Raw genomic sequence first — 22,376 nt, 5'->3', positions numbered from 1 at the left:
TAACATGAAGCAATATTATTCTTCGTTCAGTAGCGTGATTTTTTAAGCTGTGTTTAATGGCGCGAGAACTAAATTTGACCAGGTTCCATCAGACATAAATAAGCGACAATTCAACTCAACTATATGATATACCATTAAACGGCGTTCAATAATCGTTCTTGTCTTTGATATGATTGTTTGAGTTGCACTTAACGGAATAAGAACTAAATTTTAGCATTCTGTGCTAAACATAAGGTATAGAGTCCTAAATATGATTCTAATGTATTTAAGTGCAACTAAGATGTTAGAATAGATGTCAGGTTTCAGCATCACTGATCAGCATTTCGTATCTAACAAGCTCCGTGGAAAGATAATTTTTTGCTCATTCAACGCATTTAATTCTTGGAATATTGTATTCATGTAGTTATTTGGATTAAATCTTATAAATAATAACCATTTTTTAAAAAAAGTAGAAGTATTCTTTGTTTTGGTCATCAAGGTTTACAAATACAATGAAGAGAAAATGGTTAGAACTGGATATGCGATGAAAGCCTATATCATCAGGATGAATCGAATCATTTATGATTCATACATAAAATGTTACCATCTGGTAAATCATCTTCATCATTCATTAGACTGAGTAACAAATCATCATCACTTTTCCCGATAAATTATAATGAAGAATGCATTCATATCTTTGAACGTAATTTGGAGGATATTGTACTATACCTCCAGATCACTTTCCTGTAGTTTGAAATCTAAGGAAAGTCTAAAAAAATCTTAAAAATAATTAACAATATATAAGGACAATAATCAAGAATAACTTTATATAAGGATTTCATAATGCACTGGCATAGTTAAGATACACTTCAGAAAAGGAGGATTAGTATGACGTATTTTAAAGTAAAATAACTGTTTCAATGAGCGTTTCATTCTGAATCTGCATTTGAAGGTAACTGAATACTTTATTTTGGTAATATAAAATATATATCTAAGCATTACCACTTCATAATTTTATAATAAGTTAAATAATTTGCATAGTTCATAATTCCATACATCAATATACTGTAAAACCATGAAACAGTGCAATGCATAACAATCTTTTCTAACAGCTTCACAATTCTTCTTTTACTTCGTTTCTTTAAATACTCCAGGTGATTATGGGCTATAAAAATCCACAGAAAACATTTAAACAAAATAATCATTACTAAAAGGACTGAATTCGACACATATAATTTACAATAAAATGTTTTTATGAAACTTCATCAATATTTAAAAAATGCGCTTTATTATGCATTTAAAAGTTATTAGAATATTAAAACTAATTTTCTTAATTATTCTGGTGATATAAGTCAATAATTTTTTTTTGGTCAGAACAAAGAAAACATAAAAACAGAAGTAATTTTTTTGGTCACTTTAGGATTGGATTCAGAACTCATACTGACATGTTGATAAAATTTGCGACTTTAACTAATGGTCGTTAAAATTGGCTTCGAAAATAATAATCGACTAACTTCGAATGAATTTTGATGCTTTCATATCTATATAGATATTTTTCCTGAAAGTTATCAAAATTTCTTACTCAAAAGTTAAAAGATCCTTAAGATAAACTAAGTTTTGAATAGAATGTTGTAAAACTATAGCAGCTTATATTCAAAATCTTGTTTTTCAAGCATTTATTTTTGAGTACTCTGGCGATACATTTTTTTTGTGTGCTACAAGTTTATAAAAGCTAAACCTTTTCTATGCTTGTGAATTAATTTGCAATTCCACTCTAATCTGTTTAATGCTTGCATGGCAACTTTGAATTAACAATTAAGAGAATATTAAATTGCCTTGTTATTCATTTAGTAATGGTTAAAAGAAACAGCAGGTAAATTGAACCTTATTAAAAATTCTTTCCTATAATCTTTACTGCATGATCTATAAATGCAGTAAATATTATCTAGTAAATTAAAAGTATCTATAATAATTTTAATTTTATTTTTATTGAAAATCCATTGATGCTTTGAAGAAATTTTTAGATGCTCTTATTCATCTAAATTTATTTAGGATTAAAATGTTATGTACAATAATATTTTTTGTTTAGTTAATTTTAATTTTTTTACCAAGTTTTAAATTTATGAAGAATCTAACTTCCTTATCTATAAAACTGATCAATTGCAAATACAAATACAAATGTTCGCCTTACCAGTTGAAGGCTTGTGGCCGAAAATTCCACTGAACAAAGCTGGGATTCTAATGCTTCCTCCCAAATCAGTTCCAATACCTATTACAGAAGCAGCTGCGGTAAGAAGAGAAGATTCACCACCTGTCAAACAGAGAAGCAGATGATAGTTACGAACATTGTTTATACATAATTTTAAAACCGTAAAAACCAGAAGATTGTTTCTTTATATTCCCTGGGTTTTTTGTATGATTGTGAGCACATTTATGATTGCATCAAACTGAGAATTAGCAACTTTAGACTAACTGATGAATGAAATCCCAAAATAACCTTTTAGTACGTGAATGGAAAATCTTAGTCATCCCCTACTGCTTAAATAGATACAGCAGCCCTTCAGTGAGAGGGAAAATGTAATTAAGACATCTATAGACTTCGGCTATTGAAGAACTGGCTGTCTCTGGTTCAGCAGGTAGTTTTTTCAAATTATGAATCAAATTAGATCTCCATTCGGATCAAATTGGACCACAATTAAAGTGTTCCAAAAGTTGTTAGAACGAAATTCTGATACAAAAAAAAAACCTTCTATAAAGAATGCTACATTTCCGGATTCAGAATTATTGTTTCATGGTGTAGATTGCATACAATCGACTGTGCATCACTTCATATTAAAAAAAAATAATTAAGATATCTAAGAAAGAGTGAAGTATTATCGTTGTTGATTTTCTGTATTCATAACATCATTAAAATGGACTAATTGACTAATAAAATTGATCCCATATTTTTATTGATGATGGTGATATTAAAATTCCTCGTTTAAGAGTCGTTGCACACGCCTGAGTTTTGAGAACAAATCATTATTAATAGAAAATCGGAGAAGCGACTAGCGTCGTGAGGTACATTCATAGTGTTTGAGTCATGCATAATAAAATTACAGCAAACTTGAGGATAAATAAAAATTGTGCAATGAGAGAGTGCAAATTGTGCAATCAAAGACCATTTTATTTTCATGGACATTCACTAGTATCAAGCTATAATTAGTTTAAAATTGAATGTCAATACCAAATTTTCAGATATCCGTTAATGTCTTTTTCTAAATTCATGATAATATAATTATCTTTCTCACTCATCAGATAATAGATAGAATCTTTCATTCTTAGTTTTCAACAATAGAAGAAATTACGTGATTAAATATTTGTTGATTTTGCGATGAAAAAAGATTTGAATTTCATTGCAGCAATGGAATATATTGTTGAAAATTACGCAAAAAAATATTTTAAAAAAATGTCGAAATTCAGGGGAAAATTGCATTTTAATTAAATTGGTATGATTAAAAAAATGATTTTTTTTTGTATTTTAAAAAGAGGTAAAATATTTCATAATTATATTTTCAGAGTTATCACTGGAGAATGCCAAATTTTATTTAAATTTTTAAGTAATTAAAATCTAATTAATAATTCAAAAGAATATCTATTCGAGGTGCACATTCCCACTCCCCAAAGTATATCTGTGCCAAATTGGGTAGTTTTAAGTCATATTGTCTGTCCTATGAAGCGCTAACACAAACATACGTTCGTGCGCATTCTCCTTCATTATTAATAGAGATAAAGATGAACAAAAAATGCTGAATTAATAAAATACTGATTTAAATGCCACAAAGTTTGTACCATTTCTTTAAAGCAAAAATCAAATGAAATACTTCTGGGTATTTCAAACATTGCGTTATACTGCGTCTTCGAATGCGAAGGGCTTCAGAGGATCGAAGGATAACATTGCAATATTTTGCTTAAACTGATATGAGTAAATAATGACAAAATTGTAAAAATCATGTTTTCAAATGAATAACATTTTTTTGTTTTTTTTTGTAAATACTAAGAATATACAGGAACCAAGTCTGTTAAGGAATTTAAAGAATAAGTAAACTATTATTAGTAGAGCATTTTTAATGCTTAATAAAATTCAATGCCTTAGCTATTTTTAATATAGTTGCTACCATTGTTAATATGTTTATCTTAGCAAGCCGTGAGCTCTTATCGTAGAAAGATGCCACCTGCGGTGATGAAGATATGAACGGGAAATGCGAGGAAAATATTTTGGCAATGTCGTAATGGCGAATCTTTGATTATCCTTAAATTTCTGTTCAACATCTGTAAACAAATAATCATCAATCAGAGACATCCACCCACTTTTTTTGTATTTTCTACACAGTCAGGTATAGTTTATCACGCATTGGGTTTCGGGTTAGAAAAATATTTAAAGCAATGAAAAGAATCATATTTTATGTTGTTTGTATCAATAAATATATTGCCAAAATAAATAAATCAATAAAAAATATTTAGCATTTTCGTAGAATCTCCCGTCCTGTTAGTCATATATAGTAAAATATTTTTGATACACTAATATTTTAAACAAAATATTACATTCTTTTTTTGACTGAAACTAACTGAGCTACGAAACTTTGAATATTACTCTTTTAAAAATTATTTAGACTATTTCGAAAGTCACTTCGAGGGAAATTTGTTTATGAAGTAGCAATACTTATTGGAATTGATTGGTTTAAAATAATGAAATTCGAAGCTCCATACCTTCGTCGTTTTTAACTTTAAAAGTCAATATGTTAAGCATATTTTACCAAATATAACTAAGAGAGCTGATAAACTGATTGAAAATATAGATTTTGTGATTTTTTTTAGTACTGCAAATACTGATTAAAATAACACAAAATATAATGAATTCTTAACGTCATTCGAAGCATTTTTCTAACTTAACGTATATAAATATTTTTAATTACTTAGAAATTAGCTTTTGACCAACATTAGAGTGGGCATATTATGCAGAAAATGAGCCTCCTGTTTGCGCGCTGACAAAGTTTCAGTACGCAATAAATAGTAATTCAAAAAATAGTGATGCAAGATTCTCATTGCATAACTTTATTCTTAGAGTTTTTTTTTTCTTTTGTCGAACACATAGTATAAAACTGGTCTATGAATGTAAATAGTCAATTTCAAAATAATTTTGATCAGAGAAAAAGCGTAGTATATTTTGATCATTTCTATTCAACCCTTTACTGGACAATAAAAATAAGTAATCCCCTTTTTCTAGAGTCCGGTCCAAGTAAAAATAAAAATAAAAAAATTGGAACATGACCTCCCCACTTTCCTAATATTAAAATTTTATTCTTTTTGGTTTTATTTAAAAGGTAAGATTTTGCTACACTAGTTCATAATACTGAAATGCTGCATGCTGGTGTAACATTTGTTGTGCCTATTATGTCTTAAAATGTTGAACGACTAGGGGCAAAAAGTAAAATTCGCCTTGACATTCTACTATACATTATAATATACTAAAATAATGTCTCATATCTATTAAGTGATCTTCTTTTCAATATTTCACACGCTAATCACCAAAATATAAAATATCGTTTGAACTTCCTGGGTTACAAAAAACAGCAGTCTTGTAACACATATAAGCTTATGAAGCACGTCTGATTCATATGATACAAATACATTACTTGCGAGACATGCTTTATGTGGTAATTAGTGTTAAAGTGTACGAAAATAAACCTATACAGAAGTCATTTTGCAAAATTAGTTTTGTATAATGGTAAACAATTTGCGTTTATCTTATTTATATAAACATTATGATTTAAAAATGTTGAAATTTTTAGGGAAGATCGAGAATATGGACATAAAGATGCAAATGTGAGCTCTTTATCATTAAAGCAAATAAAATAAAAATGACACACCATATAAAATGTACATATTAGGTATGTAAAATACTAATTCTTAATGATTCAACAACATCACGAAATAAATAGCGAGAACACATGAAAAACTCAAACAACTTATCTTTTGAGCATTTAAGTATTCTAAAAGCTTGCTGTGGTTATTGTGTCTGATATGCCATATAATAACTTCAAATTACGTATGATTTGCAATGTTATTTTTTCATTCGGAAGCATTGCATTATCAGGAATTTGTATTCTGTGTTTGAGAATTGTTATACCATAAAACTTTAAGTAAATACATCTGACTTATATAAAACAAATTTATCGAGTATATGGAGAAAATAAAAATAGTTGCAAACGTTTTGCAGAAAAAAATGGTACAATTTTTTCTGTTCTGAAATGATTTTTAAATGTTGTTTCTTATTGTTTTAAAATTACACAAATTAGAACACGTACAAGATTTATATATTTTTACTCGATATGGTTTTAAATAACTTTTATAAGAGAATTTACTTTAATACTTTTGGTTCATTTCCTCTCCAACAGATGGCAGCATGATCATTAAAAATTCGAATCTTCGGCTTATCTTCATTTTTTCGACGTAAATATAATTTTTAACAAGAATATTCGAATTTCATGGTTCAAAAGTAATAGGTGGCTTGTGATTATTAAAGAAAGAATGTAGTATATTGTAATATAAAACAATTTTAAAGATAATCAGTTTAAATATTATTTAAAATGTTTGTAACAATTACAAAAAAAAAAAAAAAAGTAGGAAGTTCCTTAATATTGGTGATAGTGCGTAATTTTGAAACTTTTACATATTTCATAAAATAATTCTTAAAATTTTTTGTATTCATGATGGAAAAAATTGATTGTTGAAATAAAAACTATACATTTTGTATAATTCTTAAAAATTATCATCTTTTCTTGTCAAAAAATTGCATTATTTATATTAAAAATAAAATTAAAAAAACTGTTTTAAATTTCTCAAATGAATGAATTTAATTAAATCTTTGAAATATTAACGAATTTTTTAGTAAATTAAAAGTAATTTCTTTTATGCGTGATTTTAGAAATTTCGTCATTATAATGGAAATTATATAATAATTTTTTTGTTAAAATTTATGGACTTATTCTTCACTTAATCAACAGAAACAATTAATTAAATTAAGCTGTTGTAATATTTGTTTAAAGTAACAATATATAAATTATTAACGATAATAGTAGAATATAAGAATATAAAGTCACAATAAAATAATAAATTTTGTACACTGTGCTGCCATCTGGTTTTCATTGTAGGAAACACCTGTCTAAGGTGATGGAGAATTACTCGCAAATTTTCTTTCATTTAGATATTTCTTTTTCTTTCAATTATATTTTTTTTTTCAGTATTTCTAAGACTGTTTTACAGCTAAATTGAAAAATTTCATCTATTCATGCATAATAAAATATTTAATGTTAGAAATATGCTAGTTATTGAAAAATAGATTCTGATAACGAATTATGTAAAATTTCTTCATGTCTAATTTAAGCCAAAACTTAAACTGTGCTATTAATGTGGAGAGTGAAAGCAAAGATATATTTTTATTTTTAATAGCTCTAATAATATGTTCCTGCAGTACTTTATCAAACTGCCTAAAATATGAGTTTTTTTTTTGTCAGAATTTCAGATCAGTTTTTCGAGAAGGAAAAGAATTGTAAGGTTAATTATAGCGGCAGCAAATAATTGTTGAAGTTCATCGGTAAAATAAATCCAGATGATGAAATTCCTATAGCCCTTCTCCCACCTCCAAATTTTACATCTTCTTTTAATTTATCGCCAACTCCGCTTTACTATTAATCATGGGTGAGAAGTTGAAATACGAGTAGAAGTAATCAGATATTATTATTTACCGGGGGATTGTAGCAATGGTGTAGGACAAAGTTATCTCTATTGTGATGATGGAATGTATCTTCATTGGATGAGGTGGGCAGTGGCAGATGATAGCTATTATGAATCTACTCTCAATTTCACCTGTACTGTTACGTAATCAGCCAATTAAATCACTCTGGAAGCGTAGGTAGGGCGAAAGTATCTACCTATCTAACCATACTAAATTTCTTCTAAAATCTTTGAAATTTCGAAACAGTTATGTGTGTCTTTGATCTTGCCTCGGTAGTTTTCAGTTTTCCTCTTTTTTCTTTTCATTCCCCCATTTTTTCTGTATCTCTTTTTTTTATTCTTAATATCTTCTTTTTTTATTTTATTGGTGGATACTTCAGGGGTTTTGATATCTTTGATTGTATGTTTTGAATATCTTACTAAGAATGGCATTACTAGGATACGTTATGAGCATATGTTTATTTTATATATTACTATCCACTTTTGATGACAAATTGGGTCTCCAGGGATACTGGTTGTATTTAACTACAATTAAATCTTTTAGATATGAGGACATTTCATGAACAAACAATTTTTAAGCATGAAATTGTCATAAACATTAAAACCATATTATTTAATTAAGTTTCATACCTATGTTCTATTTATTGTTCACCTGTATTTTTCTAATGAAAAACAATTTCATAAGAGCACAGCACTTTTGAAAATTTAATTTTTCGGTTTACTTATATTCTAACATTTGCATAACTGTAACTTCAGTTTTTTATTTATCATATAAATTGCATCAATATTAAACTAATCCTAATTAATTAACTATCAAGTATGAATTTCACGTGATTAACACTAGGCTACCATGAGTTAGCGTATACCTATTTCCACCAAAGGGGTCAAAATGACTCCTTTCGGTATTTAATTAGAAAAAATATAAATTGACTTATCTACTATGAAGTTAAAGTAGAAAAAAAAACTTTTATATTTTCAGTATATTTGTTGAGGTTTGATGTGATTAAAAGGCAGTTCCTCTGTGTTTATTTACTAAAAAAAGTCTTTATTTTCTAATTAGGTCTTCAAGACCACCTATTCTTCTACCTTCATCTTCTACCAAGACATTGACTCACACGTTTTCTTATTAACAGCCTATAATAGTTTCTATCTGACTGCCCTTCGGCTTCGTCTTCTTGCTTCTATATACACACATTTTACTAACACTCACTATTTTATATTTATACTTATATATATGTGAATCCCTATCAAATCGTTACATATTTAAATGTAAATGTATGTATTCTCAATAATATTTATTCGAATGGTCAAAATGACAACTTCGGTAAAAGTATGTAAACTATATACATTCCTCCGAAAGTAAAAAAAAGAAAAAGATAAGATTTGCGATTATCTTATAAATGTAAGTAAAAATTAATTAAAATATTCTCATAAAATACAGTAATAATTTTCTTGAAGAAAATGAACGAAAAGTTTCCTCAGATGGATCAAAATGACTCCTTGGTAAACCTAGTGTTAAATATAGGCAGAACAATGAAAATTGTTTGAATTTCAATGCAACAATGTAATGGGTTTTTTTGAAAACAAATTATTATTTAAAAATTTTTCATTATTTAAAAAAATTGATGAAATTCATAAAAATGTACATAATAATCGTATCAGTATCCTTGAAAAGCTAATTTGTTGAATTTTAAGATTATGTAAAAATCATTTTTATTCATTAATATTTTCTGGAGTGATGAAAAATTTATTAAAGGGTAGTCGTATGTCATTATACGGTATGGTGTTTGAAAAGAAATATGCTTCAATTGACTTAACAAGGCAGTCGGTCATAATATGCCTTGCAGTTTAAATTAGAGATTATATTGTCTGCCTAAATATCGAAAAATCTAAACGAAATGTAGAGTGGACATTTGTTCCTTCATTCTTAAACTAATCATTATAATTTATTCCAGCAATGTGGCATTTATGTATGAATCATTTTTAGACATTTGCAGAAATTTCCATACATTTTGCCATAAAATCACGATTTAGGCATTTTGTTGCCATAGGTAACGTTTATTATGAGACATCGTTTTTAATAAAATGATCCATTTGGTTTCATATTTCCACATCAATATATTAATGGTTTATTATTATTTTTACTTTAGCAGCTATGTGAAAAATTAAGTATGATTTACTTATTTATTTATTATGACTCATAACAAAGCGACATTCACGTTTTGTACGCACCATTATTCCAGCAAATACTCATTATTTATAAATAATTTTATAAGTAACTTATACGAGTGATTTCGTAGGTGAATTTTAAAAACAACAACTGTTGTATAAAATTTTTTATAGCACCAAATGACTGAAAAAGTCCGAAAGAGGTCACAATGAGAAGAAAAATTATATATATTATCATTATTAATTACTGAAATGTTAGAAAAAATTTCAGTGTTGTGGAAAACAGCATCAGTTAAAAATATTCGAAATATTTAATTCTTATTTCACATTTATACCTTTCAAATACCTAAAATTATTTTAATAAATGAATAGTTTATGAGCATTTGAAATTTTCGTTAATGATTTTTTGCCAACATTTCTCAATGTTGGACATTGAGATGCTTTAAACATCTCAACATTGATAGAGGCTTTAAAATATGTTAAAGTGAAGCTATCTTAAAATCCGCCGCCTCTTGCATACTCGTTATGTTTGATATATACATCCAAATTTAATAATATTTTATTGATTTGACAAAGTAAAGATATCGTGAAGATAACATTTAAGATATCAGGTTTTCCATGAATCAACCATAGTGAAATATTCATATTTCAGAAAATACTTAAAATGCACTTAAACAAGAAACTAATGCCTTTACCATCTACGTTAAAAGAATTGCCTGAAATAAGTAAACTGTGGCTGGGCAGGTAGTGAGTCAATATAAACATTTTAAATATTATTTTTGGAGAAATTTAGGAAAAGAATAAAACGACTCTTTCACTTCCGGTTGAGAATATAACTATTTTCGGTTTCATTTTTATCTATTGTGTATTTCTGAAACGGCTGTATCTACAATTCTATCTTATATTAAAATCAAAGACTGTTTTAGAATCTAAAAAATTTGGAATTTATTATTATATAGTAATAATAAAAGAAAATCGACTTTTTCCAGGAAAAATCACCTTTACAACCTAGTTAGACAACTTGAGTGAACGTAATGAACGAGATAGAAAATTATAGTTGAATCAGTTAATTATAGCTATAGTTGAAGCAATATTAATATCATCTTAAAATTTTATAATCCATAATGCTTGCATTTTTTGATAATTTATATAACTGGCATCTAGATTAATAACATTCTAAAAAACTCTGACTGTTTGCGACCTCTCTCAATCCAGCGACCTAGGTAGATAGGTACATGTTTAGTCGGAATTCCGATATTACGTTAATATGACCGTTATATAGAAAACTTATGAAGAAAACCATAATCTATTTTCTCATTGCTAAATTGATTGGTTAATTTTTATCTTGAAGAAATATATAATACATTTTGTAAAAATTCTTAAGTGAATGCTTTGCTTATTTTCTGTTGAAGTGTTACTTCTGAAACATTGCCTCTCCCTGGGGGGCACCTCAAAAATGAGAATGATAAACTTTCGGTATGATGGTTAGTTCTCGCCATCCTGGTGGGGACAGAAATGGTGATGGTCGGCTACCTCTATCGATGACTGGACATACTTCCCTAGGGAAGGGTTGTACCGTGAGCTGGTGATGACCCTTAGGACTCAACCATAGTTCCCGTCAGTGTTGTTTTCGCGGTGGTCCGGTCATTCAAATTTTTCCGCGTGCCTTCGGGCGGATCGAAGTAACCGGTTTAGGATTTGAAACAGTTGTTAGATATTACAACTGTCAAGTATTCTTTTATTACATTTCATTCGATGAATTGCATACTATATTATTTTTAAAATAAACGCATCGTTAATTTTACGTACATTTCTTAACAAATGCTGGCGATTTCTAAAAAAGATAAATAATACAGACTTTATTTAAGAATTCTTATCACATTATAACTTCTAAGTGATAATTCTTATCCACTTATAGCTACCATAGCTGAAGCAATCTTTAAACATTTGACAGGTTTCAATGAGTTACGCGACTCTCATCAAAATGATGAAACAACTATTTCCTATCTCATATTGCTCACAAAAGATATTCTTCATCCGAAGCTCTAAAACATCTCTCCATTAATATGACGTTGTCATTCTACGATTTGCCTTTTATGCGAATGACTTTGTGCCTAATATTCTTCGGATGGCCTCATCATTTAATCTTTATTCTGAATTATTATCGAAAATATTTAGCCCCATATCTATTTCATGAAACAGCGCTAAGTACTATGCATATTAGAAATATTACTATAATCGTTTATTAATAAGAATTTATTTTATAATTAAAGAATTCAAAGCAGTTAATGAAGCTCTAAGAACATCTGAATGAATGTTTTAAACTAGTATATTTTTATATCGAATAACATATAAATTTAATCTTAAAATAAAATGATCCCAAAATATTTTTTGCGTATTTCCTTTATCTCTCCCCACCCGAAAAAAAGCTCCAAGTTCCTATTGTCCATTTGAAGGTATCATTCATCTAAATCCAGAAATTTGCCATTCTTTTGATGTGAAATATTTCTTTACACTAGAGGACTTTTTCCTCAGAGACAAAGATCTGACTTTCTCTCTTTATTTTCAGCAAAGTAGTAGGTCATGGTTACAGCATCATTCTAAAATTAACTCTTAATGTGCAATGATTACACCGACGAAACCGAAATATTACCACTAAGGTTAAGTAAAGGTCATTTGGAATTCAACCAAACCCAGATGAAACCAAATCACTCCGCATCCAGGAGTACGCAGTATCACCTAATTTTGAATTCCGTATTGAAGCGGAATTTGTAATATAAAAGAGAACAAGAATTCAATAATTGGATATTTCTGTTAGGGTAAGTAGATATCTGTTACCACAGACTGTTGAAATAAAAATTCCTTCCAGTGATATGATTTTTTTCACTGACATTTTCCTTGATGCTATTTTAATCTATTTTGCTATTGCTATTTGCTTTTGCTACTACTATATCTTATTGCCAATTTTATCATAGAATTGGCAAAGTTGTCTAAAAGAAGTAATACAAAAAGTTTTAATCTAAGGCTTTATCTGATACGTACAGCAGATGATAAGCTTTACTTATAATTCAGAAATAACATTTCTTGATATTATTGAACTGCAATCGGTTTTGCTAAAAGCCGATAATTGTATACGTATAAACAACATCTTATATCAATTTCCAAAATGCCGTAAGAGGAAGGGGAAAAAAATCCTTCTTTTTACAATCTGTAATGAATAATTCAGACTTTTTTTTCACATCTGGTATCAACATTAGACCGTATGGGATGAAAAAAGGCAGAAATATTCATTACTAATTGAAAAAAAATTAATTTCTTCTCCTCCGATCATTTTGAGAATTGAGATTGAAGAAATTTTTTAGGTGACGATTCTTCAGCGGTTAAAATGCCGTTTGTTATAGTATGTTATTTATATGTTATAGGATAGGAAATTATGTAGTATAGCAAATTTATCATCAGTAGTTTCATATATTTTATTCGGAGAGATTCTCAGTGTGTATTCAAACACAAACTTTCTTCAGATTGACTTTTGAACCTCGATATACGAGAGACGACTTATTTATTGAAAAAATTCAGTTTGTTTTTCATACAGCGGTTGCTTTATCAAAATTTCAATTAATTCATTGTTCTGATTCTTTAATTAATTTCTGTGATGCGGTATTTTTTAAGATTTTGTTACCATTAACTGTACCATTTCAAATGTATTCTTATTTTTTCTCAAATTAATGTTTCAATCTTCATGCCAATTACTGTTGGTGGATGTCAGTATCTATTTGAACTATTATTATTTTACACAGTTCATTTTCTCCAATTATTTACAAAAAGTGTAAAGGTAAAAGTGTTAATGCTTCTAAAAAAGTTTTTTTTCTTATTTGGGGTTAAATGTGGAACTAGATATTTATTATTTGTGCAGTTTTTAAACGGAGTAAGAAAGTGAAATTAATGAGTTAGAATCGACATCTGATGACCAGCTACATTTTTAATGGCATAAAAATATCATAGGTCTTGACCTCATTAAGAAACTTGTGTATTAAACACTCGTAGTACATTAATTATATGTAAGACTCGTTAAATAATTGCTTTAAGCATATATTTTGTTGAGAGATCCCTTAACCTTATGGATAATAGATTTGATTGAAATGATAAATTACAAATGTTCCTGGTGAATTAGCTATATATATGGGCACATCTAAAACACCATTTCGGTTTTCGGATCAGGATTTAATTGCCAAATAACTCGCCAAGTATCACACGATAGATTTAGTGAAAATACCAAATTCATGCCAATGATTAATATTTCGTAATTGTTGTACGCCAATGCCATGCTAGACGTTCTCTGAGATAATACCTTTTTTAGAGAGTATGCGAGAAAGCTTTAAGGAGACTACTCCCTCTGGCTTTTTAAATTATGTAAGCACTTTATCGATCATATCCAACCAAATCCTAGAAAACTTGCACTGTTATGCTTTGATAACTACGGGACTAATGCATCTATTACTGTTATTGGGATGAATATTAAATGTTGTGATTATCACGTTCTTTTCATCCTTACAACAATCCTTAAATGCAGGGATGCATTTGACCCATTCAAAACTTTTTACAACCAGGCAATGGACAATTGGACGTTAACATCAAGTAACGAGGTACTATGTATGATGTGGATAAATTTTTTTTCTCCAAATTATGAAGTTCAATAAAGATTTTTCACATTCATTTAAGAGTAACATAATGAATATACTTTCAAAGGAGCGAATATTTTATGAACTTTTGTAAATAACTTGTTTTTATGCATACAAATTTGAGATTTAGTCAAAAATAACTATTTTATTATTTAATGCGAATACAATTTCTCATTTCTGTTGTTTTTATAAAAAGTTTTGGACAAAGGTACAACAAATCCAATACTATGAAAATATCAATATCAATACTATGTTCTATTTTTAATGACTATATAAGATTTTTAAAACAATCATAAAAAATGTTAACAATGAAAATTGTGAACTTTTTTAAATGTATAATAGTTGCAAAAATTATCATTATTATATATTTTATAAGAGAGCAAATAAGCATGTAAAAGCTCTGTAATATTTACATGTTACAGAGTTGCGAACTTACTTTCGAAGTCAATAAAAAATTAATATTGAAAATCGGTTTAAGATTCAAAATTCTCCCCTGCTATATAATTTATCAATACTCGGACACATATTTGTAGGACATGCATATTAAAAGTGTGTCTACACATGAATGTCATAATATATTTTTTTGAAAGTAGACATAAAACGCTTTTAACCTTAACTCAAGATCTTGAATTTATTGTCTTAACTTTTGAATATACCAACCGAACCTCAATGTAGACTTAATTCTTTGCATATTTCAGAATAGTACACGATTGTTTCAATAGCCTATTATTCTAGCGTTTTATTGTAAGAAATGATCATTATCGTTTCATTTATCGGAAATAGAATAATGAAAAACCCCACTTAAATAGAATTCAATGTCTGTGCGCTGAATTCTATTTCTTTGCGATCAAGTGCTGAAAGATGAAAGATAAATGTCACGATTATTAATTCTTTCTTTGTCACATTTGACGCTAATTATCGAATTATTGAACTTCAGTGTTTGAAAGTTGTAATTGAAGTATACAGAACAACCAAAAACACTCGAAACAGTTCTAGCATTCCGCTGTTTCTTATCGGAGAAGAAACAAATTTACATTTCAGAGTGGATTATATTATCTAATTAGCTAGAGTATCAGATTTATGTGTCAAAAAGACAATCAAACGACATGACATAAAATTCAAAGAGTTCCTGACAAAGCGAGAATTAACGTCGCCTAGAAAATAGTTTTTTTTTCTTTCTACTGATTATATTTGCCGATTTCTGGTTTTACATGCATAAAATAAGCCGGAAATCGATAAATAAATTGCTTTTGGGGTGCCCCTTCCTAAAATTTAGAACCCGAGAAATGGATAACCCTTCGTCCCTTGCCTTTTATGAGCTATGTTGCCGTAATTATGCTAAAACTGAATTTTACTATGATTAAAACTATTCTGCAAAATATAAATATGAATTATTTAATAATCCAATGTTCATATATCAATATCCCAACTTCGCAATGCTATTTAAAGAAAACAAAGCAAAATCTAACCTTGTTGCTTATCGGAAATAGAAACTACCTGCTGTTAAGTTTAAATTTGTCAGAGTTATAAGTTCTATGTGAGTACTCGAGAAAGACGAACAGTATAGAGGTGTTACAATCATTCATCCCACACTTTTTTCAGCAAGTCCCAAACAGAGCTTTGAGCGTGTTTTATGTTCGTCGACATCAATTGGTAGAGGTTGCTGTTACTTACTGTTAACTACTTACTGTTTAATGTACCACTTCCTCAGCCTCAAAAGAAATTGGCTATTGCCATGCAAGTATATATACTGTCTTTTAAAGCTTCGGAAGACTAGAAATTTTTCATTAACTTAGCTAAATTAGAACTTCAAATAATGACAAGAGTTATTATGCAGAATTAACATTTTAATATGCTTTATTCATTATTTTTATTTTCTCGTATATTTGATATAGAGAAATTATTTTAATCGTCACAAAATTCGGATTCAAGATGAAGACTTTGATGAATTTTAACTCTTTAGATCTCCCTGAGTTTGAAAAATAAATTTTTTTGGAAAAATGTTTATCTTTCCGTTTGTGACAAAGATAATTCAAAAATACTTTGAGCTATATGGATGAGATTTTGTATACGGTCTTTGCACCAAATTTGTAAATGTCATTCAAATTTTGAGCCAAATACACTCAGAAGAATTCCGTCTGTCTGGTTTTTTAAATATAACTTAACATGATAAATACAAAATGAAGAGAGCTAGATAGATAAAATTCGGCACATATATTTAATATCTATAGTGTAGACATCTGTCAAATTTTGAGCCAAATTCATGGAGGCGTTGATCGTTTGACGGTCTGTACTTTCAGAAACTTGTAAATGCTATAACTCAAAATCCCAGTGGCTTAAATATATAAAATTTTGTATGAGGTTTTGTGACTATAAGTGTAGTTTTGTGTCAAATTTTCTTTTCAGTCGGTTGGAAAAAACAGGTATAAAATAAAAATTCAATTTTTCGCATGCGGTTCCGCTATTAACCGCATGCCAGGGATTAATTGCCATAAGGCTCGCCAAGAATGACACGATAGATACAGTAAAAAAATGCTTAATTTAAGCCAAAGTTTAATATTTCGTAACTATTATATACCAGTGCCATGCCAAGTGTTATTTGAAAGAACACCTTTATTAGAGAGTATATGAGAAAGTTTAGGGGAAATAACTCCCAATTCTTTTTCTACAGAGAAATGTCTTACGAATGACGTATTTAAACGGGGGAGTGTCCTTTCTCCTTGATACTTTGGAATACCTACACAATATGGCGCGTGTTGTGCTTCGCTTCACATTAGAATAAAAGGAAATTCAACACATACTTTTGGCATATTTTCATCGAACGCATAAATCTAAAATCTGATAGAGATCTACAGTTTTAGTGTTAAGCCAACACATCGCCAAATACACACCAAATATCACCTTTTTTTAGTTAACATGTTCACGTATGCATGATAAAAAAAGAAATCTACTGACACTCAACCAGTTGATGGATTTACTCTAAAATCTGATACAAATTTACAATTTTTATAATAATTTACGCATTTAATTCGTTTTTTTTTACTGTCAACAATGGCAGCTTTCAAATTAGATAGACCATTTGGACCGCTAAGCTGAAAGAGAAGCAAGCTAGTTGATGAAAGCACTTTACTTTCCTTGTTGACGAATAAATACGTTTGTAAAAGTTACAAATTCTATGAATGATAACATTTTAAAATATTAACACTTATTTTAAACGCAAATGGTCCTTATATCCTTCATTACTCTGTCCTTTTATTAGAATATTTATAAAACCGAGCCTCTACTTCAATGATATTGTGTACAAATACATATTCCGGACTTTCATTATAGATAAATACGTATTCACATAGTTAATAAAACGAAAATATTTATCTAACTTTTATAAGCATGTAAAAGCTATAATTCAAAACGCATTTAAATATATGAAATTTGGTGACTGATAGTAAATTTGTAGCAGAAAAAATTTTCGGTTAGGCTGGAACAACCCCATAAAAAATTCAAATTCAATTTTTGGGTATTATTAACCGTATGCCAAGGATAAATCGCCAATTATCACTCGAGGGATTAAATATACTAAATTCATGCCAAATATCTAAGTATCTACTGATCGCCAATGCCATCCAGAGCGTTCACGAAAGTCCACAACTTTTTTGCGGAAGAGAGAGGAAAGACATCTTTATTAAAGCAAAAAAGTTTTGGCTGTTACCAAATTTACTCAGAAAGATAAAGATACTCAGTTTTACTCAGACCAATTACTCAGAAAGATACTCAGTTTTACTCAGACCAATTACTCAGAAAGATACTCAGTTTTACTCAGACCAATTACTCAGAAAGATACTCAGTTTTACTCAGAAAGATAAAAAAAAAATTGTTAATAATTCAATAAAATATCAAGATGGGATTTACTGACAGTTGTAATACTTTCTCTTCACGCAATTCGTGTACTAGAAAGTTAAAAAAAAAATTATTTATTTGATAATAACCTTAACTGTTTTACGTTTCCGGCTAAAGCCCTGAACACAATCAAATGTTGATAGCAAGCATCAAACTTACGTTAGAGCTATGTCAATTGAAGCTAACGATTCTAAACCTGTCCCAGAGCGTTTTAGAGCAACGAATAGCTGAGAATGAGAAATGAATTAATTGACAGACACAAAATACTTCCGTATACAAGAAAGTATAAGGAAGTGTTTTGCATGCGAGACAAAGAGGCCGAGAGATATGTTGATAATGGTATTAAAATCAAATCCGAGCGATAGAAAAAAAATTAGTTTTGTTGAAAAGAAATAATTGGATTGAGCTATATGGAATTTCTATTTCTATAAAGTATTTCTGGAATATACATTATAAAATAAGAGTTTGTTGATAATAAAGTATATAATTTTCTGTACGAAATCTGTAGACCATCAACACTTTTTCACTGCTATTTTCTGAAATTCAATAACAATTAAGGTAATAATATAGGTGAATATGTGTGTACTTGTTGATGCTCTATTGGAAAGGCAGTTTGGATAAATTAGACATCAAATTTGTCACAAATATACTTTTGAAGATGAGAAATTTTAAGATTTTAGATAATAGTTAAAATTTTAGATATTTTTTAAATTTTAATTATTTAAAAATTAAGCGAGATTTTGGCGTTTTATCGAGATAACTTAAGAAAATATCCTTGCATAAACTGATTTTTACAAAATTAAAAATTTTTTTTTTAAATCTTCTTTTTAATAATGCCTATTTAAGTGCAACGTAATTTTTTTAAGCTTCATAATATCTAAAATATTTTTGCAAAGATTTCAACAGTAAATTTCATTGTTGCATTGTTGAATTTGAATTATTTTTGTTTTATGAAATATTTATTTCCAAGATTTTTTCCCGTGATAAAAATTAAAATAGAAAAATTTTACTTAAAGTCTGTGCAATTTTCATATTTAAAAAATAGAAAACCTGAAATTATAATTCCACGAAAAATTAGAAGTTACTTAAATCAAACAATTACATTCTTAACAACATAGTGATATTTTGGGACTTGAACACCGTCTGAATGCTTCAAGTGCTTACTGAATAGAACAGGTGCAAGGCTATTAAAATATCATTGCTTTAATGCCTTTAAGAATTTGGTGCTTAAAACTACTTTATTGGTGGATTCATGAACATGCAGTCATGTAATTGGCATTAAATATAATCAATGTCTCTAGCGAATCAGCTGATTGCCAAAGCTGCCTAGTATTTAATAAAACCTGATAAAGTGTGGCTCCATTTAAAGTGTGTCGATTATTATAGCTATCGACCTGGCAATTTATGATATTTTGATTGAACTGATGTTATTTAAATAAATTTTTAATTGAGTTTCTATTATTTTCTAATGCAAGTCATTGTTAAAATTATATATACAATAGAATCTCAGCAATCTGGTAGATTACAAAGAAGATAAACTGCTTGATACTGCGCTTAGAGCGATGGATTAATATAAGGCTATCAAAAAAGCATTTTAATAGCAAAGACTATGTTTATTTCATAAAATATTACAACATGTACCAAAGCATCAAGTAAATTTATAATATGCGCATGAAATATTGCAATATATATTTCAAAAACTTATTCTTCGTTCTAAAATCACTGAACTGCGGATACAGTGACTAATTTTTCCCTTTAAAGTTCCCAAATCACTCTTTTGAAATCACAGAATTGTAAGAGTGGTTTTTGTATATACAGAAATCTTTCATATATACATTTGATATATAAGTAGGTTGGATGTTTAGGATATTTAAAGGAGTTTTATTCATTTAAATTCAATAATCTTTTATCTTTAGTTTCAGTTATTTTAAAAGAAATCTCCATAAAGGATTTTTTTGATGGTAACTCAAACCATGTAATATTTATTTAAATTTTACAAGAAGAGAGACGCTTGTCATGAGAAGTGGAACTTTATAGCAAAAGTTGGAATTATAATTAGAATAGCTTCTATGCTTTTGAAATAGGAAAATTCACGGATTTTTTCACAGCAGTTTATTGAGGATTCAAGAAAAGCAAAGACATGATTACTAAGCAGAAATGTGTTTATCTTTGAATTTGAATAGAAGTTGTGAAATTGAATAGAATTCATCTTAAAGACGTCGATAAATTGAATTTATGATATATATTTGATAAAACTAACGTTTCATTGCTTGACGAGTTGCAATCGTTTCAAAAATACATTAAAAGTCTTTTATTGTAATTTTCAAACGATTTTGAAAAGATATTTTTATATTTTCAGGTAAAAATTTATGTAATTCCATTTTCTGTCTCATTTTGAAAAGATGGGATCACAGCTGTACGTATCAGTAGTGAATGTCAAATCATATTAACTGTTAATCAAATTTTCGGCTTTGCATATCGTAGCTTTGAAATGGGGAATACTTGTAATTTGGAATGTATATTTAAGTAATAATTGGCTCAGCATTTTGAAAAGGCTCGTGAAACTCATTAAAACTTTTGAATCGCTGCATTCAAACCAACCAATTAAAGACGAAAAGAAAAAATTAAAGTGTTTAATAATAGTTGTTTGGTATCACAATTAATGAGTTTTTGCAATCAGAAGAGATTCATCTGTTTGATTTATAACACAAAACAAAAACAAAAAGCATTTGGCGTTTAATAATTCAGCACTGTTTACAAATTGCAAGATTGGAGTAAATATGATTCAGAATCCAGAAAAAAAGAAAAGAGTTTTATACCCCATGTGGAATTTTTTAAATATACAGTACATTTTTAGTTTTAGTTTTATCAAATAAGGTGCAAAAAACTAAATTCTCTATTTTTCATCTGTGTGGTCGGCGACGTTAATCATTTTGTTTTTAAATGTTCACTCACCAAAAAAATTGCATTTCATAGAACCAGTAGGTGACAAACGAACTATTTGTTTAAAAAATGTACATATGCGCACGTCTATTAAAATTAAAAAAAAAAAAACTTCTTAAATTTTGAGAGAATATCTCCAACTGTTTATGCCAGGAGTAGCCTTGAGATTGTGTTTTATATTTAATTAATTTTAAAATGAAAGTTTTAATGAATTGAGAGCAGCTATTTGTTCATTGAATTTGAATTGCTTTGCATTTTAATTTAATTGGATGTTGAAATTGTTTTTAATTATTCTTCTGCAATTTTGATTATAATGTTTTAAACTCTTTTGAAATTTTGCTTATAATTTGTGATAATGTTGTGTAGATAATTTCTAATTCATTTATGGGTTTAGTTTGTGTATGGGAATTTTATTTCTCCACGGCCCTTAAGAGCTTTACATTAAATAGGGTAGACTCAGTCATTTAGGGTGTTAAATAACTAACAATGAAAAAAAAATATCCAGCACTGCTCCCGTTCAGCCCCTTTTATGATCCAACGACTTCAGAAGGATGAGATAAAATTGTTAAAGAGGTAAATAAATCAGTGCAAGAAGTTTACATTGACTTTGGTTGCAACTTGACATAAGGATTTTAAATCATATATTGTATTATTTATTATATTTAATAAGATTTTCTGTATAATTTTATACATTTTATAGTATTTTGTACAACAAATGAGCTTTGCTATTAAATGGCATTTTTAAATGTACATCTACTAATCTGGCAGTCACCTGATCTGCTATCTGCCGGATTACGGAGAGCAGCTGCACTGGATAAATTTATCTTTGGCTGAATGATTAAAGCCAAAATAAATATATTAGAAATAAGGATTCAATTATTGTCTTTGGTTTAAAAATAATATACAAGTTACATTTATCTGAAAAGATTCTGAATA

General features: G+C 28.5%; 1 protein-coding gene across 1 annotated transcript in view; it reads right to left on the bottom strand.

The window, feature by feature from the left end:
• Positions 1 to 22,376, bottom strand: part of LOC129976158 (fatty-acid amide hydrolase 2-B-like) — a 230,863-nt gene that overhangs the window by 11,650 nt on the left and 196,837 nt on the right. Inside the window, exon 5 of the mRNA XM_056089587.1 lies at positions 2,171 to 2,290. Coding sequence (XP_055945562.1) covers positions 2,171 to 2,290 — 120 coding nt within the window. The remainder of the gene's footprint in view (positions 1 to 2,170; positions 2,291 to 22,376) is intronic.

The sequence above is a fragment of the Argiope bruennichi genome, chromosome 7 (assembly GCF_947563725.1).
Source record: "Argiope bruennichi chromosome 7, qqArgBrue1.1, whole genome shotgun sequence".
In the NCBI taxonomy this organism is placed as follows: domain Eukaryota; kingdom Metazoa; phylum Arthropoda; class Arachnida; order Araneae; family Araneidae; genus Argiope; species Argiope bruennichi.
This window is presented reverse-complemented; position numbering and strand designations above follow the sequence as displayed.